At 41.7% G+C, this 12500-nt stretch overlaps 1 protein-coding gene and 1 long non-coding RNA gene across 4 annotated transcripts in view; one reads left to right on the top strand and one right to left on the bottom strand.

Moving 5' to 3' along the window:
* Positions 1-3381: 3381 nt before the first annotated feature.
* Positions 3382-6128, top strand: LOC122330246 (gastrula zinc finger protein XlCGF8.2DB-like). Its single transcript, XM_043227116.1, has 2 exons — positions 3382-3722; positions 4701-6128. The coding sequence occupies exons 1-2, from the start codon at positions 3584-3586 to the stop codon at positions 5570-5572; spliced, it is 1011 nt and encodes a 336-aa protein (XP_043083051.1). The 5' UTR covers positions 3382-3583; the 3' UTR covers positions 5573-6128.
* A 3-nt stretch (positions 6129-6131) lies between these two features.
* The window catches only part of LOC122330666, a 6767-nt gene continuing 398 nt past the window's right edge, over positions 6132-12500 (bottom strand). For 2 of the 3 annotated variants that reach the window (XR_006248050.1, XR_006248049.1), the window contains exons 2-5: positions 9205-9313; positions 8655-8958; positions 7456-7824; positions 6132-6274 (exon numbers count right to left, since the gene is read on the bottom strand). This is a non-coding gene — a long non-coding RNA (uncharacterized LOC122330666). Of the gene's footprint in view, positions 6275-7455; positions 7825-8654; positions 8959-9204 lie in introns of all 3 variants that reach the window. The other variant, XR_006248048.1, reaches the window with a different exon arrangement.

Genomic DNA, 12500 nt, shown 5'->3' with positions numbered 1-12500 from the left:
AGAATAAAAATAGAGTGATTCACTTGAACACTGAAGAGGTGAATCAGGTGGATGGTGTTTTAGCCTTCACACACATCTGATGAGAAGGAATCTTCTCCTGCTGAAACTGAATCTGTTTCTCTCAGGGATCCTGAAGCTGCTGTCAAAGTGAAGCTCAGATCTGATGCTCCTGATTCACTGAATCTGAACAGTTAAACGACTCCTTGTCCAGAGGATGATGAGGATGATTGGTGTTAATCGACTCAAACTCAGGGCTTAACGTTACTGTAATCTTTGACACGATGATGATGATGATGAATGGAGTTGTTTGTTCATTGAGCTTCTCGACACATTTATTCTCAGTCATGAGCATCATGAGATGGCAAACACACAAAGATCAATTCAACCAGACTGACCAGTGAACAAACACCTTTCCTTTGTTCATCATGTACACATTTATTCATTCTTTATCATTTAGTTATCCTTAGTTATTTAGTTATCATTTATACTGTTTTTATTCATTTTTGCTCTTGCAGTGCTCTCATATTACAACATTAATTCTCTAAACTCATTTCTATGCTGTAGGCTGACTCACATGTACATGTTATTACTATACCACCCTGCAGGGTGTTTCATTTTAATAAATAAACACGTTACTTGTTTTGACCAACTTCATGCACTTCGATTGTTTATTTGAGGCCCACAACCTTTCATGTCCATGTAAAGAATCCGGTGGTCTATCCCGTCTATCTCACATAAACACCATTCAGAGTCATTCAGCACAGACACAGCCTTCGTTCACCTTTTTCAGTCAAAGTCTCCTCATCCTCGTTTAAAACCGCCAAGACATCCATTCTCTCCTGTTTTTGTTGCAACATTGATGTTGGGGAGAAGCTTCACAATTTGATTTTTAATCTGTTTAACCTTCATAGCACCACTTTTAACAGGTGGCTTGGTTTGGTTTTATCTCAGACTTTTTGGGGGACGAAAAACATCGTTCCTATAGGCCAGATATTGAACATTTTCAGAATGCCTTTAAGAGAGTTGTGAAGCACACGTTCTTTTTGTTTTTATTTGAAGTCTGCAGCTGCTCCTTACTCAGTCTCGCGACCATTTCATACATAAGACGTGGCAAATTCACGCCACTGTTGCACACAGTCATTTTGAAATATCAAGAAAACGTAATGCGTCCTTCACTGAGGTGGCATTTCCGTCCTGAGACAGAGTTCTGTCGCCTAGAAAGTGTGCGAGGACTGCTGTCTGTCAGCACTTCAGTTCATCGCGATCTCACGACGTGTGTTGATCAATCTCTTATTAACATCGTGCACACGTCTGGTGACAGTGTCTTATAATGAGAGGATACGTTTCTCGGTTTTAAACTGAACTACATCTCATAGACGTCTGTGTTTGGTTTAGGCTCAGGAGCTTGCAGGGTTGCCATGTCCTCACGTAAGCGCCTTTAGACATGTTGTTTGGTCTTCTCTTACAAAGCTAGACACGTTAAGTGGTTTTTAGATGTGTTTTGTTGTTTTTAGGTGTTATAAAATGCAGAACATTTTGGTTTTACTGATGCTTTTACTGGCAAGACTTTTAAGTTTATTGCTGCTGTGGCTTTTCTCCTTCACCTAAGGATTACAACGCAGTCGACTTTGCTTCGTTTCCTATTTTTCTGTCTCTTTCAGAGAAATCCGAGATCGGTTTCCAGTCTCTGGATTCGTCTGATGGGCAGAAACACTTCCGGGGAGATAAAGAAGCACGAATCTGAAGTTTGAGGCAGTATCACGGGTTTCTGTGATCGATCGTCCAGATCTACCGGGTCCAGCTCTGAATAAAGAGCAGCTGCTCTCTCTGTGTCTTAAACATCTGCCTCTATATCCATCAGGAGTTTGTGGAAAGATGTTTGTTCAGAGTGTCATGATATGCTGATCTCGATGCCTCTGTCAGTGCCGCTGAAATCAGGGGTCTTGGGAAGGCAGTCATATCAACTACACATTCAAGTTTCCCTGAAAAGCAGAAGAAAAGTGGTGTTCTTTGCAGGCCACTTGCAGCGGTGTGTCATATCTGCTGTCTCTGAGGTTTTGTGAAACCACAGCTAGTGTCATCCTCTGAACGTGAATATGAATATGAATATATGAATGTGCCAACAGAAAGATTTAATTATATGTGCTTTCATTCACAATACTCAGATCTAACTGGTATTAAATAAGTGTTATGTGCTCTATGAAATACATACAGGGAAGCATATTTGCAGAAGAGAAGGAGACGTTATTAAACAAGTTCATTGTTTACTGTGCAAACAGCATCTACTCAATATTTCATGCAGTAAAATAGCTTTTTTCTTGGGCTCTTGTATAACGCAGTCATGTATGAAAGTAATTGCTTTAACATCTGGAATTCTGTCGTACTGTTTTTTAACGCTATTAGAAAACCGTTTTCATTGACATGCGTTTAATTTGTAAATCAAATGCATTACTATTTACATAGCTTGAACATAAAACGCCTCGTGTGTAGTAACAGCAAAATACTCCATTGCAAGAGAGATAAACTATTAATAATATGTGATCAATCTGAGGCAATGCGGTAAGTTACCGTGTCTGTTATTCTTGATGTTTGAACTGTTCAGTGTGGGTTTTCTCACTCTATGTGTTTCACTTCTCACTCTAAGTCCATGGCTTTCCTGTTCTTGCAATATGACTTCATGACTAATCTTTAAACATACAGAAGATGAGAATCTGAACATGATTTGTGATCATGACCTATTCGGAAATTACTATATATGATACTAAATTAAATAGTCTAAGTTTTAATATTTGGTACGCAAAATGCATGGTGAGTTAATTTTATTTTAATATAGTTTTTACAATTTTCTATAAATTCAGTATAGTTTTTATTAGTTTCATTCATATTTTTTGTTTGGTTTTTATTTTGTGAAGACATTTTTATTAAGTTTTATATAGTTTATTAAATCAGTAAAGTATTGAAATATAGGTCTACGGCCAAATGAAGCAGTCAGACCTTTGTTCATTTGTACCTTTTCCCAATGTGTGGAAATATGCCTTATTAATTTTTTTTTTATCTATCCATAACCACCACATTGTAACTGTGCAACTGTCTTGATCACTATTTGTGAACAATCGCACATAAATCATAACTGGGGCTCTTTTTTTTCTTTCATTTAAGAAAAATTATAAGCGTGTCTGTGATTTAGCCAATGCTCATTTGATCCAAAGCCTGCTAGACTGATCACAAGACGCAGGCCAAAGTTTTGCCCGTTATTTTGCCCGCAGAGACATATTACTGTGAGAACGTTTAAGTAAAATTCTCTCGTCTGCATCCGGTCCAGCGGGTGGCGCTAAACTCACATGTTTGTTCTCCAAACAGCTTTCAACCTCAGAAGAAGAAGATTAGTTTCACCGCGCTCTCTGGTGTTTCGTCGTGGTGCTGGTTTAATACAAGCGAGTAGAAAAGCCGTTTCTGTCAACAGAGAAATAGTTTCTGCATCAGGTGTATAAATGCCTGTAATAATATTCTCATTCACTAAGTTTTGAAGCAAGCAGTAATATCTGGAGGAGTATCATCTGAACTGAGGTCTTCTGCTGTGAAGATGATGTTTGTTAAAGAGGAGAGTGAGGAGAACATGAGAGAACCAGAAACATGGAGAATAAAACACGAGGAACCAGAAACATTGAAGATAAAACACGAGGAACCAGAAACCTGGAGAACAAAACGGGAGGAACAAGGAGGTTGGTGTTTATTTTTCATTTATCTTTAATGACATCCACAGATCCTTTATGCAAAAATAAGACTTTTAACTATCATCAAAATCCATATTTCAATCCAGTAGCTGCTAGGAAATGTGAGTAAGTAGACTTTATTTTTGCTTTTTGGAATCATAAAACTGATGAACTTAAAGTGAGTTTTATGGTTGTAGAAGCCACATTTTAAGTCGCTATAGGTCTGTGGTTATCTTAAGTCATGTGAAAGTCTCAGAGCATTATTTGCTTGTTCATTACATTTTACTGTGTTTTCTGCAGCAGCTGTAAGAAATGTGTGACTCTGGAAAATACAAATATATTTGTAGCAGTAGCCAAAAATACACTATATGGGCAAAAATAATAAATGTATCTTTTATGTCAAAAATCATTAGGATATTGTAGTAAATGTTATGTTGCAAAAATATATTTTGTACATGTCCTGTTGTAAATACACCAAGCTTATTTCTTAGTAGTGCTCAGTGTCAAGAACTTCATCTGACCAACTTTAAAGATTATTTTCTCAATCCTCCTAATAAACCACACATCAATGGAAAGCTTATTTATTCAGCTTTCAGATCATAATTTACAATGACCTTTATGACTGCTTTTGTGCTCCAGGGTGTCATATACCTTAATCTCTTTATAAATAACACGCTATTTAAATTACCAAAGCAATCGAGAACAAACCCTGATGAAACTCAAAACGAGATGCTGTCCAAATCACATTGTCTCGAGGCACTTAATTTGAGCTCCATAAAGAATACCACTGTATGAAAATCACTTAAACGCTTCAATGTAAACTGATATTTTAGGAGAATTAAATATTCTCACCGTTGTATCTGTACAGGTGGCCATCTTGCTAACAATATCTCATTTTGACATCTTATGTGTTTCTGTGTGATTATGCCTCTTTTGCAGCCCAAAGACACACTATTACTTTTTTTTAATGAATCTTTGTTAAAATAGGAACACTTTTGATGAAAGTGAAAGAGGAGAGACCAGATCTGAATGAAGTGCAGGAGAAACCTGAAGACACTGGAGAAACATCAGAGAGCTGCAGCATTCAGAAAGCAGACGTCAAAAGGCCTTTCAGCTGCTCTCAGTGCGGAAAGAGTTTTAGACAGAGAGCAAGCGTTAAGAATCACATGTTAGTTCACGCCGGAATAAAACCTTTCAGCTGCTCTCAGTGCGGAAACACCTTCACGTGTAAAGCAAACCTTGAGAAGCACATGTTAATTCACGCCGGGATAAAGCCTTTCAGCTGCTCGGAGTGTGGGAAGGGTTTCACAAGTAAAGGATACCTTAAGACTCACATGTCCATTCATACCGGAATAAAGCCTTTTATTTGCTCTCAGTGCGGAAAGGGTTTCATATCGAAAGGAATCCTGAGGGATCACGTGTTAATTCATACTGGGATAAAACCCTTCAGCTGCTCCGAATGTGGAAAGAGTTTTACACACAAATCAAGCCTTAAGAATCACATGTTCATTCATACTGGGAAAAGGCCTTTCTCCTGCTCTCAGTGCGGAAAGGGTTTCAGAGATAAAGCAAACCTTAAGGACCACATGTTAATTCATTCCGGGATAAAACCTTTCAGCTGCTCTGAGTGCGGAAAGACTTTCACTCAGAAAGGACAACTTAAGATTCATCTTTTAACTCACTCCTCGGAAAAGTCTTTCAGCTGCTCTCGGTGCGGGAAGAGCTTTAAATATAAATCAAACCTTCAGAGGCACACGTTGATTCATACTGTAATAAAGCCTTTTAGCTGCTCTCAGTGTGGGAAGAGTTTTAGAGAGAAAGCAGGCCTTAAAGACCACATGTTAATTCATGCTGGGTGAAAGACTTTCACTCGCTCTCAGTTTGGAAAGACTTTTACACAGAAACGACACGGAAAGATTCACTCTTCATAAAAGCGAATAAAAACATATCACGATCAATCATGGAGGATATAACTACGAGGGCTATTTTGTACCTGTTGTACAAAGTACAAAAATATGATGAAATGCCTACGATGACGTCTTTGGGTTCCAGAAGATAATCCTGTAGTAATGTGTGTTACATTTCACTAAACCCTACTCTATATACACTGTCATTATTACCATCTTTGTAGCTGCATTAATAAAATACCGCCATCTCTACAATGGTTTTTAATTGTTTTCTATGCACGAGATGGTAATGCTTTCCCTCGCTTGATTCAACCGTACGTGTCAATAAGCTCTTCACTGATTGGCTTGCGAGTTTCCCGCTCGAGTTGAACTTGTGCGAAAGACGTGATAAAGGCGAACAAATGCGTATTTGAATTTTTTTTTTGTTTTTTTGTTTTTTTTTACCCAAGTCAGACCTACAGTTGTAAAAATGCCTGTCAAGTTCAGACTTTTGTTGAAAAGCAAATGCAGCAAAGTTGAACTCTTCAATTTTATTTTACTCATGTAGAAGTACCATGATTTAATTATACTCAAAGTATGAAACAAGATGCACTCAAGTACTTTAAGGAAGACTGGTCCTGGAACAGGTTTTTGCTGCAGACTCACGTAATGTCCCTGTGGAAAAGAGAACAAGAGCTACATGAGAATAGTCCTTTACTTTGAATGTCCTCCACTATGAAGTGATTTTATGGACTACAAGGTGTCTACAAACTTGGTCTAGAGGATTACTTTCTTTCAAGTTCAGCTCCAACCCTAATTAAACACACCTAAATCAACTAATCAAGTTCTTACTAGGCAAACTAGAAACATCCATCCAGGTCACTGGTGACCCCAAATATGATTTGATGCCTGAAATAAATTTTAACGTTTAATTTTCCATAATCGTGACCCACAGAAATGCATCTTGGCGGCTAGGATTTAAATCTTTAAAGTCTCACATTGACACAGGTCAAGTGAAAGACTGGATTTTAGGCGGATTACAAGTTATTTCAAAACATTTCATCTTAAATGTATAATATTTCTCTCATATAGGCTTCACTGTAGTACTGTGTTTATCATCTCTTCAGTGAGCAGGACAAACCACATACAGAATACTAAAAAAAATGACTGGGACTGTCATATACATATTATAATGACTATGATTATAATAACAGTATTATAATAAAACGCTGTGAATTTTGTGTTTAGCTTCCATGTTTCTGGATGTTTTCCATGCATTCTGCACATTTTGTTAGAGTCTAATCTCTAAATGTCACATCATTCGAATTTCATATTAAGAAATTACTTGACCACAAAAAGCAACAATGCTCCATTCAAACTTTTTTTTTTTTTTTTTTTTGTATACAAATATAAATGGAATATAATTCAATTTAATTTGCATGTGTTTTATATTAGTTTCTTATTCCAGCTGCTATGAGAATAGGCTAAAATTAAACGATGTGTCTCCTGCAGGATCCTTGGGTGAATAACAGCCAGAACTCAATCTTTACATTTACAGATGTGACATAATGATATAGTGACCTACCCGTACCACTCAAATAAAAAAAGCTTCCTAAGCAATCCGCTGTGAATCGAGCTAAAGGCGATTTTTTTGGATCATATTTAACCAAAAAAGACTGCAGCTTCAAAACCTGCTGTGAAATACTACAGTCTACGGTCATCTCTACAGGCAAGTTGGAGCTAAACTCTTCAGGACAGTGGCCCTTCAGGACCAGGTTTGAACAGGACCTGGCTTTTGATTCTGTCAATGAAGATCTTTTTTGTGCATTAACAGTTAATATTTGCATCTGTCTAACCTATTTGTCCCAGCTCCAGTTCTTTCTCTTGCGAAAGACACGGATCTTGTCGGACACTCTTCGAAAGTCCTGCAGGATGTCCTGGAACCTAATCTTTAGTGCATCTCTGACCTGATTGTACAGTTGCTCATCTTGTGGTCTTGGGTGTTCCTGCAGACAGCGATCACGGGCCATTGGGTCCACATAAACCTCGTGGTTCACCATTTGAGTGGCAATGAAGTGCACCGCTGGCGCTTTTTCCAGATTTCATATCTCTCATTTTGGCTCTCAGATGTCTCAGCCTTGAGGTATCTCACAAGTGCATCTCGAAGCTCCTTCACAAACTCTCCATATAAATCAGCATTGTAATCCACGTAGTGCTCATTTGAGCTACAGAAACAAAAACACCAAAAACGAGATATAATAAGGAACTGTATTGTACAGCTGTAACTAATGTCAAATCATTTTAAAGAAAAGGGAACTCCGGCTGTTTATGTTCAAAATTAACAGAAAATGCACTAATACAATGAGTCAGACATAATAATAATATTTAGGTCTTTTATAACTTGCATCTTTTGAACTTTTATATAGCTAAAGAATGGACAAAACATCTCAGTTCTCAAACCTATAAAAAGTCCCTGATACTAGGATGTCCTTTGGTTGATTGGATCTCAAGTAGATTAGAGACACATTCTCATTAAGACATGTAGTTTTAATCTGTGTCTTGTTCTCTTTAAAGGGGGGTCTGTGGGTGGTTCCATTTTCTTTCATAAAAAAGATGAGATGAACTTGATGCACCCGCATATTATGTCAGATTAGCAAATATAAAATCAAGGCCCTGCTAAACATTTTGGGTTCATGCTAGAAGTCAGGACTGTAAAATGTTGTGCAATAAACTGTGGCCATTACTAAACCTTCAACAAGTTATTCATGTCAGACTGTTCCTATAGAGCTTTTTTCCACATGCGGAAGTTTAGTTTATCTATATTGAAAAGAGAATCTATACTAAAAAGAGAAGCTCCAGGCTATTGTTGATATGTTTAAGGAGAGATGGGGTTAAGCTATTGATGGATCCTGAATACTGGTTTCCCCTCCTTTCGAGGATGAAAAAGACTATTTTAACACAAAAGAGAAGCTTTTTCATTATATTACAGACAAGCATTCACAATGACAATCACAATGAGTACAACTCCTATGTACACACACACACACACACTGACCTGAAGTAGGCCACCATTGTTTCAATTGCAGTTTGTTGAGTATTTCTGAGAGGGATCACAAGGTCCTGCATCAGGTTGTCCAGCTGTTCATCATAGCCCCCCACATCTCTCAGCAGCTCCTGCAGAACGCTGCGGTGGAACCCAAGGAGCCCGTTGTTAAAGACATGCTGGCCTCGGGCCGCTCTCTTTTTAGAAGGATGCAGTACACGATTAGAACCAATGTCAGCTAACGCATTCTGGGCCTTTTCTCTGAGACGCTCCTCTGAATCGTTCACAGAACAAGTCTGAATACTTCTATTCTTTCCTGTCAGAACACAGAAGTGACGTGCACACATTTACACAACCGTTTATTAAATACTGATTCTGTATTAATGCGTGGATGGAAGAAATCTGCATATAGTGTTTCATAGATGAATAAACCAATTGTATTCATAGATTGTGGAATATGAGAATTGGTAAGTAGTAACTTTAGTTCAGAGCACACACAATCATTGTATTAGTGTTCCTCACTCTTGGTGTATGTGTGTAAAATGTGTGTATTGTATCTCACCCTTAGGGGAGGTGATGATTACAAGCCCCAAAAGGCCACAATCAGCACAGCCACCTTTACCGTCAGTACCATCGTGGTCTCAAGATTTGTTTCTGGTCAGCAAGAGTGTCTGTGTCAAGAAGCATATTATGTGTCACACTCTGGTCAATAGACAGACTCAGGCTTCAAGCAAAACTGAAGTTTTATTAACAGAAGGGCAGAGTTCGGCTTACTGCCGTCAAACGATCAACACAGGAATTTCAGAACTGGTAATAATCAAGAGTTCAACAAAGCAAGAAAAAAGTCTTTCCTTTTGGGAGAATTTATGATACAGGAGATTTCTTGGGTTAGTAGGCAGGCAGGCAGGCAGACAGAGAGGTGACCAGAGTAGTGTGTGCAACCTTGAGATCAGCAACTAAGGTAATGGAGTGAGCGGGTTATATGGGGTGACGGGAAGTGGCTGCAGGTTTCAGGTGATTAGTACTCTGGTGATTGCGAGCGGGACCAGGTGGGAGGATCGTCAGGTGAGGGAAGTGACAGTGTGACAGTATGTTATCAAATGGCTCTATAAATGTGTATTAATGTGGAATGCGTAATGACATGTGGAAACTAGTAAGTACTGACCACTCTTGTCAAGGGAAGACATGGGTTCCCAAGAGGAACCTTGCCGTGGAGAATACACATATAGGATCTCAGTGGAGAATCAGCTATATGGAGCACCTAGCCCAGTACAGGGGATAACTGGATTCAGGCAAGCGACGCAGATACTGAGCCTGTATCAGACTGTTGCAGCCACATACACTTTTTAGGGTGGAGCGTAACTGCTTGCGCTCCAACACTTCTTGCAGGAAGGAAAGCACTACTCCAATCATGCATTTCCGGGTCTTCCCTGCAAGAAGAACACCAGTTCGTGAACAGACTCAACTTCAAGGCATAGGCTTGTCTCGTAGAGAGGAGCTCTAGCCTGAATAATAGTGTTCACCACAGCCTGTGGTAAATCACCTAAGTCTGCAGCGCCCGCCCAGGAGCCAAACATGGAAAACCAGGTCCGGCTAGCTAATATGAGCCGAGTCTAACTCCAGACAGAGAAAGAGATCCTCTGACCCAAAGCCCCAACTGACTGAGGTGTCATAGCACCAGGTCCCTGTGCTCGCACAATCTCTCACATGACTGAGCTAGATTAAGCCAGTCGTTGAGATAATTGAGGAGTCTGATGCCCACTTCCCGAAAGGAGGCAAGAGTGCCCTCTGCAACCTTGACAAAGACCCACGGATACAGGGAGAGTCTGAAGGGGAGGACTTTTGTATTGCCATGCTCGACCTTTGAACACGAACCAAAGAAACGGTCTGTGGTGAGGAAGGATGGAGACATGAAAATATGCGTTTCTGTGTAAGCATTCTGAATGGAAGCTTGTGCAGGGCCTGATTCAGAACTAGCAGATCTAGGATTGGTCAAAGGCCACAGTCTTTCTTAGGTACAATGAAGTAGGGGCTGTAAACCCTGCCTTCATCTCGGCTGGAGGGACTGCTCGATTGCATCCTTTGCCAGGAGGACAGCAATCTCCTCTTGCAAGACAGGAGCGTTCTGGGCTGCCACAGACGTTTCTAGAATGCCACTGAACCTGTGAGGATGCTGGGTGAATTGGATTACATAGCCGAGCCGAATTGTCCAGATAAGCCAGTGTGAGGGATTGGGTAGTGCTGACCACACATCCTAACTCTTCGCGAGTGGCACTATCGGACTCATCAGCGTACCAAGGGGTGTGCAGCGGGAACAGTTGGATTGGACAGTCCGCTCGGGCTGGAACTTCACAGACTTTCGAATGCCTTACCGCTCTAACTGGAGATACATGGAGAAGCGTAGCGCCCCCCTAACTGTTGTCTCTTGGCCACTGGCAAAGGGGGTGCTGTGGGGGAAGTGAAGAAACAGATCTCTGCACTCTGTCACACCATGGACCCGACGCCCGGAGGATGAGGAAATTGCTCTTTTCTGAGACAATAGATACCACAGACCCTTGGGTGGAACAGCAGGAAAATGAAACAGAAGGTTTTCCACCCGGCCATCCTCCGGGGAAAAGAAGTGGTGCCATGTTCACCATTTCCTGAAGAGCAACTGCTCACCTCTCCGGGCCATCCATCTCAGGGTCTCTTTGTCATCTTCCTGGAGGACTTGCAGACTACCTGAGGCTGAAAAGGGTGCCCTCGGCGGCAAGCAGGACGAGATGAAACCCGCAACAGAGCGGTGGCAGCTGGAGGATCACGCCGGGTACGATGTGCTGAATCGCCTCTGTCTGCTGTTGTACTGCCAAAACTGCTAAGTCCTCAGTGTCGCCGAATAGCCCAGCCTGAGAGATGAGAGCATCCAAGAAGAGAATCTTGTCAGCATCGTGCATCTTGGCCAGATTGAGCCATAGCTGGGGCTCTGGATCACCAAAGTGGACATCGCTTCCAGAGGGGCCGCGCTGTGACTTCAGAGAGCAAAGTCGGTCGCTGTGCACAGCACCTGCATCGACCGCAGGTTGGAGCCACCCTCGTGCAGCTCTTTCAATTCCTTGGCCTGGGTGAACCTGCAGGATTGCCATGACATGCAGGGCAGAGGCAGCTTTGCCCGCAGCACTGTAGGCCTTAGGAGCAACGCGCCGTGGTCCTACAACGCTTTAGATGGGAGTCTGGGACGATTTCGCCAGGTGGCGCGCTTTGCCGGCACAAATGGTGAAGATGGAGGAGGAAGACGAGCGGCTTCTGGCTGAAAAAGGAGCTATCCACAAATTTTTCAACTCCTTATTCACCTCCAGGAAGCAAGGCACTGGAGCGGGCCACGATTTACTATCACAGGCAGCCCCCAGAAACCAATCATCCAATCCCGAGGGCTCAGGGCTGAGCGATGTTGACAGCTCCAGCCCGATACTGCGTGGCGGCCCGGCCAAGCATGGCTTGCAACTCCGGATCTGACTCCGAAGGCCACGGCTCCTCCTCATCATCCTCCTCGCCTAACGATAGCCCGTCCCCGATGCAGAGGTTGACATCTGGTCCTCCTCTCTGCACCAAACGACATGGAAGGACCGGCATGAGACAACCCTCCTGCATCACTCGGCAGCCGGACGGAAGAAGCACTGAGGGAGGAATGAGTGGTCTGCAGGGTTGAAACCGCGGAGCAGCACTCCCGTAGTCTTCTGATCCCCAATGTGTCAGCCGCCGATCCTCTGTTAGCCGCAGAAAAACCGGGTTGGGTGACAGCAGAGGTGTCGATCCTTCCCGAAGGATAGAAAGGCAGGATCGCAGTACTGTCATGGGCATGGCCTCACAATGAGGACATAG

The sequence above is a fragment of the Puntigrus tetrazona genome, chromosome 3 (genome assembly GCF_018831695.1).
Source record: "Puntigrus tetrazona isolate hp1 chromosome 3, ASM1883169v1, whole genome shotgun sequence".
Taxonomy (NCBI): domain Eukaryota; kingdom Metazoa; phylum Chordata; class Actinopteri; order Cypriniformes; family Cyprinidae; genus Puntigrus; species Puntigrus tetrazona.
The sequence above is the reverse complement of the archived record's forward strand: the minus strand, read 5'-3'. Positions and strand labels throughout refer to the sequence as shown.

Bases quoted from the DNA above. Each gene is read 5' to 3' on its own strand.
- LOC122330246 (XM_043227116.1), top strand. From the start codon at position 3,584: ATGATGTTTGTTAAAGAGGAGAGTGAGGAGAACATGAGAGAACCAGAA. The intron at 3,723-4,700 runs GTTGGTGTTTAT...TTGTTAAAATAG, and splicing joins AAAACGGGAGGAACAAGGAG to GAACACTTTTGATGAAAGTG.